The sequence below is a fragment of the Agelaius phoeniceus genome, unplaced genomic scaffold, assembly GCF_051311805.1.
Source record: "Agelaius phoeniceus isolate bAgePho1 unplaced genomic scaffold, bAgePho1.hap1 Scaffold_110, whole genome shotgun sequence".
Lineage (NCBI taxonomy): Eukaryota > Metazoa > Chordata > Aves > Passeriformes > Icteridae > Agelaius > Agelaius phoeniceus.
The window spans coordinates 2,085,105-2,098,006 of NW_027509876.1; the positions used below are offsets into that span (position 1 = coordinate 2,085,105).

Consider the following 12,902-nt stretch of genomic DNA (forward strand, 5'->3'; position numbering starts at 1 on the left):
TCTGCAGCCCCTGCTGCCTTCCCATCTGCCCAGGGCAGCACCAGAGCCCCGGCCTTGGGGCCCTCAAGAGCTGCTCCTGCTCCAGGCCCAGGGCCCATGCCAAAGCTGGGACAGCAGCCACAAAGCTGTGCCCATTTCTGTTCATTGCTGCTCTTAAGGGGATGGATCCTCAACCATTTGCAGGCTGCTGATGGATTTCAGTGCTCCGGAGACTTCTTCTTTCTTGAGCTCTTCAGTTCAGGAATTCAGTGAGAAGAACTCATAAACACTTGTTCAGAATACCTGAACAAGAAAAGGCCCTGGGGAATATTTCAAATTTTCAGTTCTTAATGTGGTTAATTAGACAGATGACAGAAGTGTACTCAAAGTGAATATACAATAGTATAAAACAATGCTGAGAGTACAGTTTTGTTCTGTTAAGTTTTATTTTCCGGTTTATAGATTGACTTCAGCAATGTCCAATTGATATTGATCCCCAGCAGCTTTTAAAGCAGTTTGAACAGATATGAAGACCCTTCATGGCTGACAATCAATCAGAATTTTTCCCCACCCCCTCCCCAGCATTTCCCTCATCCAGCCCCTGGCACTCCTATGGATCAGGAATGGTGTAACCAGCAGGAGCAGGGCAGTGATTCTTCCCCTGTGCTCAGCACTGGTTGGGCAGCACCTTGAGTGCTGTGTCCAGTTCTGGGCCCCCAATTTAGGAAGGACATAGAGGAGCTGGAACGTGTCCAGAGATGGGCAACAAGGCAGGTGAGGGGTCTGGAGCACAAGTCCTATGAGGAGCAGCTGAGGGAGCTGGGGTTGTTTATCCAGGAGAAGAGGAGGCTCAGGGGAGACCTCATCTCTCTCTACAACTCCCTGACAGGAGGGTGCAGCCAGGTGGGGGTCAGGCTCTTTTCCCAGGGAACAGCGACAGGACAAGAGGACACAGCCTTCAGCTGCACCAGGTAAAGTTTAGGCTGGACATTAGGAAATATTCTCCACACAAAGGGTGATTGGGCATTGGAATGGGCTGCCCAGGGAGGTGGGTGAGTCACCAACTGTGGTGGTGTTTAAGGAAAGACTGGATGTGGCACGGTCTGGGTGACAAGGTGGTGTTGGGTCCCAGGTTGGCCTTGATGCTCTCCAAGGTCATTTCCAGCCTGGTTGATTCTCTGATGATTGTGACACTGCAGGGCCTGGGGAAGCAAGGGGCCATTGTGACACTGTGGGGCCTGGTGGCACTAAGAGGACCATGGTGACACTGTGTGCGACATGGCAGCACAGAGCCAAGGGGCCATGGTGACACTGTGGGGCTGAATGGAAGCAAGGAGTCCATGGTGACAGTCTGGGTCATGCTGGAACCACAGAGGCCACTGTGACCCTGCAGGGCCTTGTGGAACCAAGGGGCCATTGTGCCACTGCGGAACCAAGGAGACCCTTGGGAGAGCTTGGGGATGATGGAATCAAGGGGCCATTGCTCCATTGCAAGGACTCTGGGAACTGAGGGAACAATTGTGACACCGTGGTGCCCCATGGAACCAAGGGTCCCTGGTGACACTGCAGTATCTTGTGTCACCAGGGCTCCATTGTGACACTGTAGCACCAAGGAATTCATTGTGGCACTCTGAGGCCTCATGGAGCCAAGAGGCCACTGTGACCCTGCAGGGCCCTGTGGAACCATGCAGAGCATTGTGACAGAGCAGGACCTGGTGTCATGATGGGGCCGTTGTGACACTGCAGGGCCCCATGGAACCAAGGGCCCAGTGCTGGACCTCAGGGACTCCTGGAATGAAGGAAACATGTTTGACCCCATGGTGGCCCTTGGGACCAAGAGGCCATTGTGACACTGTGGAACCAAGGAGAGCATTGCTGCACTGCCAGACCTCATGGAACCAAGGATCCACTGTGACACTGCAGGGCCCAAGGGCCCAAGGGACTTTGTGACACCAAGGGATCCCATGGAACCAAAGGGACATTGTGACACTGGGAGGCCTCATGAAATCATGGAGACCATTGGGACACTTTAGGGTATCATGAACGGTGGTAACACCAAGTTGCCTGGGAGTGTGGATCTGCTGGAGGGTAGGAGGGCTCTGCACAGGGCCCTGCACAGGCTGGATCCAGGGCCCAAATCCAACAAGGTGAGGTTTAACAAGTCCCAGTGCCGGGTCCTGCACTTTGGCCACAACAACCCCTGCAGCACTACAGGCTGGGGACAGAGTGGCTGGAGAGCAGCCAGGCAGAAAGGGACCTGCAGGGACTGATGGACAGCAGGCTGGACATGAGGCAGCAGTGAGCCCAGGTGGCCAAGAAGGCCAATGGCTCCTGGCCTGGATCAGGAATCGTGACCCCCTGGCCAGCAGGATAATGACAGATATGGGCTGATTGGAGGGAGGGGAAGAGGGGTGGTCAATAGGAAGAAATTGGATCCAGGAAGAGTAAAGAAAGCAAAGGTGAAGCAGAGGAAATGCTCAGGGCAGTTTGGGGGTGGCTTCCAGGCAGCCCTGGCTCTGAGCAACAGCGTCTGCAGTGGCACAGGAAACTCCCAGCTGATGGGAACAAACTTTCTGGCTGAGTGCAGAGGCCAGGACAAAGCTGAGTGGTTTCCCTGGTGTCCCGCAGGCCTTGCTGGCCCCAGGGGCTGATGGCATTTGTGCTCCCTCAGGTTCATGTCCCCACAGCAACAGCATGGGGGTGCTGCCCCTGCTGTGTGCAATGCCAACAGGGGCTGCTGAGGCAGTGCTGCCGTGTCTGTGCCTGCAAGGATGGGGCACCTGTGTGAGCTGGGGGAGAGGCCAGGGCTGCAGAGGGGGGATGTTGTTGGCAGCTGCATGAGGACGCTCTGGGACGCTGCCCTGGGCTGTGCAGCGCACTGGGCATGGATCAGCCCCTGCTCTGCTGCTCCTTCCCGTCTGCCCCAGGGCCCTTGCAGAGCCCCAGCCCTGCTGTTTGCCCCCAGCCTGCCCACGGCCAGCCTGGGGCTGCTCCCGGGGGTTTCTGTGCTGAGCATTGGCCTGGCTGTGTTCTTGAGAGAGCCTGGGCAAGGAGCCTGGAGCCCCCAGGGCCTGGCCTGAGGCGCCAGCGCTGCCCCAGCAGTGCCCATGGCCTGTCCCTGCTGCAGCCCCGGCACTGCCACCCCCAGGGCTGTGCCCGGCCCCGAGAGCACTCAGGCCCTGCAGCAGCACCAGGGCCACCAGGGCAGCGGGGCAGGGCCACGGCAGCAGCACTGGCAACACCAAGTGCTGCTGCTGCTGCTGCTGCTGGGCATAGCTGCTGGGCCAGCACTGATCTGCCCCAGCTCTGCACACAGACATTGCTGCTGCAGCCCCAGAGAAGGCAACAAAAGGGAATCCCTGCAGAAAACTCTGCTGGGAGATCCTTTATTTCCTTTAAAGTCACAAATAGCACAGCCCCTCATTGACAGTCTATGGCCACAGGGAAGGTGGAAAGCAACAAAATGAGAAATGGCACAAACAATTACATTTATTTGTGGACAACATGAAAAAATGTAAAGAAAACAAAAAGAACCTTAAAAATGAAACCAGCAACAAGTATCAAAAATAAAATTTATTATAAGTGATTTGGCAAAATAGTCCAGCAGTTTAATGTTCCTGAAACCATCCAGTCATCAGTCTCCTCACTGCAGCCTTGAGCTCCTGGTTCCTCAGGCTGTAGATGAGGGGGTTCAGGGCTGGAGGCACCACCGAGTACAGAACTGACAGGGCCAGATCCAGGGATGGGGAGGACATGGAGGGGGGCTTCAAGTCGGAAAATGTGCCAGTGCTGAGGAACAGGGAGACCACAGCCAGGTGAGGGAGGCAGGTGGAAAAGGCTTTGTGCCGTCCCTGCTCAGAGGGGATCCTCAGCACAGCCCTGAAGATCTGCACATAGGAGAAAACAATGAACATAAAACAGCCAAGTGCTAAGCAGATGGAAAACACAACAAGTCCCAATTTCCTGAGGTTGGAGTGTGAGCAGGAGAGCTTGAGGATCTGTGGGATTTCACAGAAGAACTGGCCCAGGGCATTGCCATGGCACAGGGGCAGGGAAAATGTATTGGCTGTGTGCATGAGAGCATTGAGAAAGGCACTGGCCCAGGCAGCTGCTGCCATGTGGGCACAAGCTCTGCTGCCCAGGAGGGTCCCGTAGTGCAGGGGTTTGCAGATGGACACGTAGCGGTCGTAGCACATGATGGTCAGGAGGGCATATTCTGCTGAGATGAAAAAGGCAAAAAAAAAGAGCTGAGCAGCACATCCAGTGTAGGAGATGTTGCTGGTGTCCCAGAGGGCATTGTGCATGGCTTTGGGGACAGTGGTGCAGATGGAGCCCAGGTCAGCGAGGGCCAGGTTGAGCAGGAAGAAGAACATGGGCGTGTGCAGGTGGTGGCCGCAGGCTACGGCGCTGATGATGAGGCCGTTGCCCAGGAGGGCAGCCAGGGAGATGCCCAGCAAGAGGCAGAAGTGCAGGAGCTGCAGCTGCCGCGTGTCTGCCAATGCCAGCAGGAGGAAGTGCCTGATGCAGCTGCTGTTCGACATTTGCTATGGTGCCTTTGCATGGGGATCTGTAAGAAAAGCAATCATGGAATAGTTGGGTTTGGAGAGGACTTGAAATATCCCAGCACAGCCTGGGGGCACTTTCCCCCCACTGCCTGCCCAGGGCTCTGCTGCCTGGAGCTGTCCCTGCCAGCAGCTGCTTCCCTGTGCCCAGGGCTGGGCCCTGCCAGTGCTGCCAGAGCCCAGCCCAGCCCTGGGGGCTCAGCTCTGCCCTGCAGAGCCCTCCCAGCTCAGGCACTGCCCAGGGGCAGCTCTGGCTCTGCAGGCTCTGATGGCAACGTCAGAGCAACCCTGAGGAGGCTGGAGAAGCAACACTGATGCAGCCTCTAAGGGGTCCTGTGGTGATTGCTGGTGCTGCCTGGTTTATTCTGATCAGAGAATATTTTTTTTTCTCAACCTGAACTGAGTGATGAAAATCACTGTGCAATTTCCAACTCAGTGCAGTAGATTTAAAAAGCAGGATATCCCCTTTTATGCAGCCTCTGCCTTGCTATACTCCCTGTATAACCTATTTGGAAATGTTCTGCAGTTAAATGCCATGCTGGGAGCAGTCCTGAACAATGCAGCATCCTCCCCACACAAGGAGAACACTCCCAAGCCTCACCAGCTGTCTCCTGCCATCCAGATCTTGTCCCCCAGCGCTGGGAGCAGCTGCCAGGGCTGGCTGAGAGCTGTCCCTGGCAGGCAGCAGAGTCCCTGCCCCAGCACAGCGCCCTGGGCTGCAGGACCCTGCTCTGCAGGAACGCCCTGGGCACCCCTGGCTGCTCTGCACAAGAGACAAGCAGAGAATGTACTCACAGGCTCTGCAGGCATTGGCATGTTCCAGCTGCAGGAGATGGCTCCAGGAGCTGCAGCTGCACTGTCCTGCAGCCAGAGGTTCCTGTGCCAAGGGCTGGCAGTGATTGTGCCCCAGGCACTTCTCAGCCCCTTCCCAGCCCTGACTGATTGAAGCTCTCTGTGCCTCTGTGCTGTGCCCGGGCTGGCTGCAGGCAGTGCCCCAGCCCTGCTGGGCTGGCAGAAGAGCTGCTCATCAAGAGAAATGTGCTTTTGAAGCTCTTCTTGGTCACCAGGAGCTGCCTCTGAGCCAGGAGCCCAGCCCAGCTCAGCAGCACAGACACAGCACCAGGACTTTAATCAGCCTCTGGGGCTTTGTGCTCAGGCCCTGGACATCAGTCCCTGAGAGGGAGCTGAAGAAACCTCTCCAGAACTCCAAGGCAGAATCACACTCCAAAGTTTCTTGGACTTTTAATGGGTCCCACTGAGGAACACGACTGAGCAAGTGTCCCCAGGCCCCAGGAAGAGCAGAGAACTGCAGGCAGTGATGACAGGTGGGGACAAAGAGAAGCCAAGTCTTGGTGCCCTGGGGCACAGCAGGGTCTGTGCCAGCAAGGGCTGGGAGGAGACACCTTGTCCTGAGGCCCTGGGGCCTCCTGGCACAGCCCCAGCCAGGCTGGGCACTGTCAGCCCCTTGTGCTGCCCTCAGCATCCCCCCCTAGCCCACATCCCAGTGGCCTCAAGGATCTGCTGCAAGGAGTCCCTGGGGAGCCTTGCTCAGCAATGGCCCTGGGGGCTCCTTCATGCTCCCTGCAGGGACTGCAGGTTTTTCAAAGGACTTGGGCTTGGCTTTTGCCTTGGAGTCTCTGAGAGGTTTGTGCAGTCATGGCCTCCAATTATCTGCTGTAATTAGTCCCTGGAGAGGCTTTGTCAGTAACAACACTCAGTGGGGCTCATTAATACTTCAAGGTACTTCAGTTATTTGAAGGTACTTGGTGTTTCCCTTTTGATCCAGACTCTGTGAGAGGTTTGTGCAATCATGGCCCCAATTATCTGCTTTAACGAGTCCCTGGAGAGCTTTGTACTGACACTCAGTGGGGCTCATTAATACTTTGAGATACTCAAGGTTTTTGAGGTACTTTATGGATTTTCCTTTCCACACTGAGTCTCTGAGAGGATTTCATGCCATCCTGGCCTCCAGTTCTCTCCTCCAAGGACGCCATGAGGAGCCTCTGTTAGGGATGGACCTCAGTGGGACCCATTCATGCCTTGAGACACTTTGAGTTTTTCCTCTGACTTTGACTCCTGGCAAGGTTTGTGCAATCTCCTCTCAGGCCCTGAGGTTCCAGACTCAGCTCCAAATGCACCACGGGGCTCATTAGGATCAAGCAAGTCCTGACAAACCATGGCTCTGCCTTGATTTCCCTCTGCTCTCGTGCAGTTCATCAGGATGATTTCCTTTTACAGTTATGGAGAAATATTTCAAAGAGCTTCTAAGAAATATGTATTCCTATTTTAAAGGGTGTCTTTATTGCTGTTCTTATTGCACAGGATGTGATTGCAGCATTCTGTGATTGATATTGATCCAGGGACACTCCTAAGGAGGTCTGGCTAGGTCAGAGAAGCTGTGCCTTGAGGTCTGACCCAGTGTGGACAACCTTGCTCCACATTCCCCAACCCCATCCTGTCTCTCCTCACTCACCTGGGACCTGCTTTGCTCAGAGGACTGGATTCACAAAGCCAAAGAGCGGCTTTGCTTCTTTTAGTTTTTCAAGCAATCTAAAACTCTTTGAGTTTCCCTGTTGAAAACAGACACCCTCCTCAAGTGTGTGCCAAGCCCAAGGTGCCACCGAGACCACTCCAGACCTGCCTGGGCCAGCTGTGAGGGTGGATCATCATCCCAACCTGCACTGAGCCATTGCAAGGGACTGTTGCCATGGACACTGCAGGGACCCCACAGCTGGCTTTGGGTGCCATGGCAACCCCCATCAGTTCAGGTTTCCTTGGAAACCAGCCCAAGGAGCCATTTCTGCAGCCAGGTTCCATGGCCCCTTGCCTGCAGAGCTGTTGCTGCCCTGGGCTGCCATGGCAACCCTGAGGACAAAGCGGTGCCGGGGCTGTTCCAGGTACAATTGCAGTGACACTCGTTGGTGCCACCAGGTGCCATGGCAACGGCCACAGGGACCCGTTCCTTAGATTGGTGCCAAGGCAACCAATGCCCGGAGCCAGACCTTGCTCAGGGCTGGTGTCAGTGCCCAGGGCCAGAGGGGATCCCTTGCTGGGGGCTGTGCCATGGCCACCTGCCCTGTGCCGCGCTGGCCGCTCGGGCACCAGGAACCAGCAGCCAAGGGCACTGCCAGGGCCAAAGGCCAGGTCAGCCAGACAGAAAGGGGCAGCGCTGGGCACTGTTTCCATGGCAACCGGCACTGGGGGGGACACCTGGGTCACCTGGCCTGGCAGTTGCCATGGAAACCCCTGGCAGGCACTGAGGGCACAGCCCCTGGCACTGAGACACTGCTGGGCCGGGTGCTGAGCACAGCGCTGAGCACGCAGAGATGGTTTTGTTCTTGCTGAGCTGCAGCACAGCCAAGGCCTGTCCTGCCCCTCGTCCAGCCACGCTGGGGAGGGGCTGGGGCTGCGGGGGAGCTGGGCAGGGGACACAGCCAGGACAGGTGACCCCAACTGACCCCGGGCACAGCCCAGACCAGAGCACATCATGCTCAGGGTATGAAGGGGGGGAACAAGGAGGAAGGGGGAATTTTGGAGGGAAGGTTTCTGCCTTGCCAGGTAACACTTAGGCAAGAGGGGGCCCTGTTTCTCCAGTGGGCAGGGTCACTACCAAAGACACAGACATCAACTGAAGGAATTGTGTCATTTATATCATGCACAGCTGCAAAGAATTACAAAAGGATAAGCTCAGCAAAGCACATCATCATTAGCAAAGAATTACAAAAGAAGCTCAGCAATCCATCAGAACTCATCATTACATTTTGATGACAAACCCCTTGGTGAAACACTAGAGGTGTTTGTGGCAGACAAAGATTCTGGCTGACTATCAAGGTACAACTTACAGACACCTGTAGTACTTTAGTGACACCGTTCTTCATTCATTTTTCTCAATCTCATCTGAGTTAGGAACAAGAATTCTGTTGTCCATGGAGCTGGCACCATGGTAATTCCAGAATAATGTCCCCAGGCCCTTTGCTGTTCAGCTTTACCATGCTGTCTGTGGCTAACAAGGCCTGGGGGGGCCCTTTCCCCTCGGGCTGGAAGGGGCCGGGTCCCAGTCCCTGAGGGGCACCCGGGCTCCTGGATGCAATTCCTGTGCAAGTCCCTCAGTGTCACAGCAGCCTTCCCATGGAGCCCCGTGGATCAGAGCATTTCCCAAAGGGGCCCTTGGGGCAAACAGGGAGATTTGGTCTGGCAGCATGTGGAAAACAATATCCTGTCAGATCTACTTGTTCTCACACAGAACACTTGGCTGCAGGGACACATTCCCATTGTTCCTGCCCAGGTTTCAGGACTCAGAGTTGTCTTTCCCAGGAGCTGCTCCTTCAGCTGCCTTGGGAGGGCCATTTGGCCTCTGGACCCACACTCTGGCTCCATTATTAGGTTTGCTGGATCCAAACCCTTTATCTCCACAAACGGTGGTGATTGGAGCTGGATCTCCTTTCTTCACAATCCTTCTTAAAATTGCAATATTGATAATTGTGCTACCCTGTCATGGGTTTGAATAATCCCATCTTGTTCACCGTTGTTTAACACAATTCCTTTAATTTCTCCTTGATATCTGCAACAATAATTCCTCCTCATGACATGACCACTTTGCAAAGCCAAGCTCCAAGGGAGCAGTTATCAAACCAAAGTGTCCTGGAGGAATCTGAATTCCTGTTTCAGTATTGATAGCTCTCATTTGCTTTGAATTTCTCCTCATTAATTCCAATGCATGAAGGCCCAGCCCTGCAGCCTCTGGGCTGGCCCTGCCAGGGGCCATCACAGCCAGAACAATTTCCCAGGCAGCCCAAGTCTCACTGCCCATGGTTGGATTTGCAAACTGGGGGCAGCCGTGCACAGCCAGGGGGTTTCCATTTCCCCAGTGGGCCATTGTTAAGGGCATGGAGCACATCTGGGAGATGGGTTCTCCATGGGCAAAGGTTCCCATCTCCTCATTTTTTCAACTGCTTTTTAAACAACCCCTTCACCCATGCAACCAATGCTGCAGCTTGTGCATAGTCTGGTACATGAAAAACCCTGCAGGCTTAATCACTGAATTTTTCACAGGAACAGACAAAGCACTCTGCATCACAGTATCAGCAAACCCTGTAAAAACAGCCAATTTCCTCCCTTCCTCCTTTTTTCACTGTATACAATCTCACAAAGTTGACCACTGACATGAGGGTCCTGGCCAATCCTGTTCTGTAGGGTATTTAGTGATACATCCCTGAGCAGCCAAAGCTACCAAATGACTATTGTCAGCACTACTTCACATTATTATAATTTTATATGTAGATATACATTTGATATAGATAGACAGACCTAGACATATATATAAATATATATAACAAATATATATGAAGGTCTTATTATCCTATAAATACATATATAGTATTTTATTATATTGATATTTCACTTGCACAAATGCATCTGAGCTCAGGATTAAAACCTTCTCTTGCTCCGTGTGGGAACATTCCAACAATAATTGTTCCTTCTGAAGGTGCTGTTTCCAATGTACTCTTAAAAAACTCATCTTTGTCTGCCCAAACCCACAAGGTCTTTTCCTTTTCCATGTGCAATTTTGGGATGCATTTGAAGCCATGCAGGGGCGCAGCCTCTTTTACCCGACTGCCCCACTGCTCCCACGGGGCTCCCACCTCAGCCCACTCCAGAGCCAGGGAACTCCAGGGAAGGGCTTCCCATCTGGGAATTTCTGATGGCACTGATTCCTCACATTTACATTGAACAAGTGACATTTTGTTGGGATCTGGCCAGACTGGGCCAGTTTTGTTTTGCCAGTGGGCAGGGTCAGCACCAAAGACACAGACACCAACTGAAGGAATCAGTGTCATTTCCTGCAGCTCAAAGCAGCAAAGAATCACAACAGGAGCAGCTCAGCAATGCACCCAACCATCCCCACCAAAGATTGCCTGCAGTGATTGAGAAAGATCCAGCCCCAGTTACCCTCAGCCTTTACCATCGCCCAGACCCACACAGCAGCTGGGGAAGCTGTCACAGCCAAGGGCTGCAGAGCCACTCCTGGGCACTGGCAATTCCTGCAGGTGCCTCCAGCCACAGGTGAGGCTCCAACCCCGCTGGGAGAGGGCCCAGCTCTGACAGTGCTGAATGGACAAACTGACAGCACTTCTAGTGTGGCAACATCTGGTTTCATCCTCCTCTTGGCTCCCTCCCAAAGCCTGGCCAGGGCCCCAGGAGGAACCAAGGGAGGTGACTTTGACCATTCAGCCCCAAACAAGGCCAGATGTCAGATTTCATGGCCTGGTCCAGCTACTAAATACAGAAAGCTCAATACATGTTTCACTAATGAGTGGCTACATCTATCACAGTGCTAATGACCATGCATATTTCATTAGGGAGCAGATACAAAGATAACCTTTGGCTGGAAGGTTCATCCAGAGGCCACCTTGGGCTCAGGGCCTGCTGTTCAGGCCTCACTCAGGGCTGCTGTCCAGGCCTTGGCACTTCAGGGACATGGTTTAGTGCTGGGCTTGGCACTGCTGGGTGAGCGGCTGCCCTGGGTGAGCTCAGAGGGCTTTTCCAACAGAAAGGATTCTGTGATTCCATGATTCTATCCACTGCATTCAGCTGGGGCTATTTTAGCAGCATTCCTTTGCTCCAAAAGTTCCCTCTTGCCCAGCTCCTGTGGCCTGAGGCTTCAGCTCCTTCAGCTGCTGGTGCTGAGCTGCTCATGCTGAATGAGACGACTCGGAGAGAAGAACACAGTCCATGCAATTCCTTCTGGGACACGGAGAGGAGAGGCTGTGCAAACAGGAGCATTGTTTGCTGTGGCCTCCTCTCTGCCCTTCACGCCTTTCAGCGCTTTGAACCAGCCCAGAGCTTTCTCCAAGAGTGCAATGGAGCAGCTGTTCCTGCTCCTGGCTCTGGCTCTCTCCAGTCTCTGCCCTTGCCTGCTTCTGTCCCTCGTGCTGTGCCCTCTGTTCCCCAGGGCTGGCTGGCTGCTGCCCAGGACTGTGGCACTGGCACAGATCCAGTGCTCCAGAGCCTCCTTTCTGTGCCCTTGGAGCTGCCTGGGCACAGCAGCCTTTTCCACCTGGAAGCTCCCCATGGACAGGGAGTGCCCAGCTCTGTTCCCTGCACAGCCTCCAGGAGCCCAGGGCTGCCATCTCAAGTCCCTGCTGGCACTGGGGGCTCCCAGGTGCCTCAGGCTGCTGTGACACCGCTGCACACGGGAGGGAACAGGGGCAGGGGCTGTGCTGAAAGTCAGCTCCATCTGCTGCTGCTGCTGCTGCTGCTGCTGCTGCTGCTGCTGTGGGGTCATTTGTGCAGCCCTAGCCCAGAGTCAGGGATCAGATCCTGCCAGTCTCTTTAAGCCCTGGCTGCTCAGAGTTTGGGCCTTGGAGCCTCAGGTGGGCAGAGGCAGCTGCTCCTGGTCCCTCTGTGTGCCCGTGTTCAGCAGTGCTGCTCCATCAGTCTGTGCCCAGCAACGGGGAAAAGCCTCAGCCCTGCAGGGCCAGGAGCTGCCGGGCTCTGCCTGAGCAGCTCAGCCAGCAGGAAGGGAGCTGCTCCACAATGGAAACCAGGAGCAAAGGACATTCCTTTGATAGGACATGTTTTCTATTTAAAGGAAAAAAAAGGAAAAGGGGAAAAAATAGGTAAATTGTGAAAGATAAGAATAAAATCCAAGTACTAGTGAAAAAACATAACATAATGTTAGTGAAAAAAACAAAACATAAATGCAAAGTTACATTCTTTGCATTAAGAGGTACATGATCTTTTGAAAAAGAGAACTCAGTGATTTACATTGTAAATGTGCTGATGCCATGGATCCATCTTGCTGACTTCAGCACCCTTTTTTAAAAGTTTTTGAGGTTGTTTCCAACATTGTTAAATTATGCTTGAAGCAATGGGAAATTGCTTTGTGCCCTGCCAGCTCCAAGCAGGACGGGGAATGGAAACTCTGTCAAAGCCCAAATCCTTTAGAAGATGCCCTTCCTTCTCAGCCTGGAAATGAGCTGCACATTCCCTTTGAAACTGTCAGGGATTTCTTAAAGACACAAAGTCTCACTGACAGCTTTTTGCTCTGGTTTGGAGGTGCAGAAGGGCAATTCTCCATCCATCACCTCCAGACTGCACTGCCTCAGGAGCACGGCCCACTCGCCAGCTTTGGCCCACTTGTGGCACTTCTAGAGGAGGAAGAAAGTGCAACTGCACAATTCCAGCCAATCAAGAAGGAAGAATGGGACAGACAAAACACCCTGTACAGATGCAGGCGTTCAGCTGGGACTGTGGAGAGTTTGGGTCCTTGCCAATTGGATGTGTGTCCCCAGCTGCAATCTCTGGGCCTGCAGCAGAGTCTCACTCAGCTGCCAAAGCAGAAAGCTCAGGCGCTGTGCT

The 12,902-nt window shown here is 53.9% G+C and overlaps 1 protein-coding gene across 1 annotated transcript; it reads right to left on the bottom strand.

The window, feature by feature from the left end:
- Nucleotides 1-3,587: 3,587 nt before the first annotated feature.
- On the bottom strand, nucleotides 3,588-4,520 carry LOC143692982 (olfactory receptor 14J1-like). The gene has a single exon (XM_077173062.1). It carries the CDS (start codon nucleotides 4,518-4,520, stop codon nucleotides 3,588-3,590), a length of 933 nt encoding a protein of 310 aa, XP_077029177.1.
- Nucleotides 4,521-12,902: the final 8,382 nt, after the last annotated feature.

Coding starts and splice junctions, on each gene's coding strand:
- LOC143692982 (XM_077173062.1), bottom strand. CDS start 4,520: ATGTCGAACAGCAGCTGCATCAGGCACTTCCTCCTGCTGGCATTGGCA.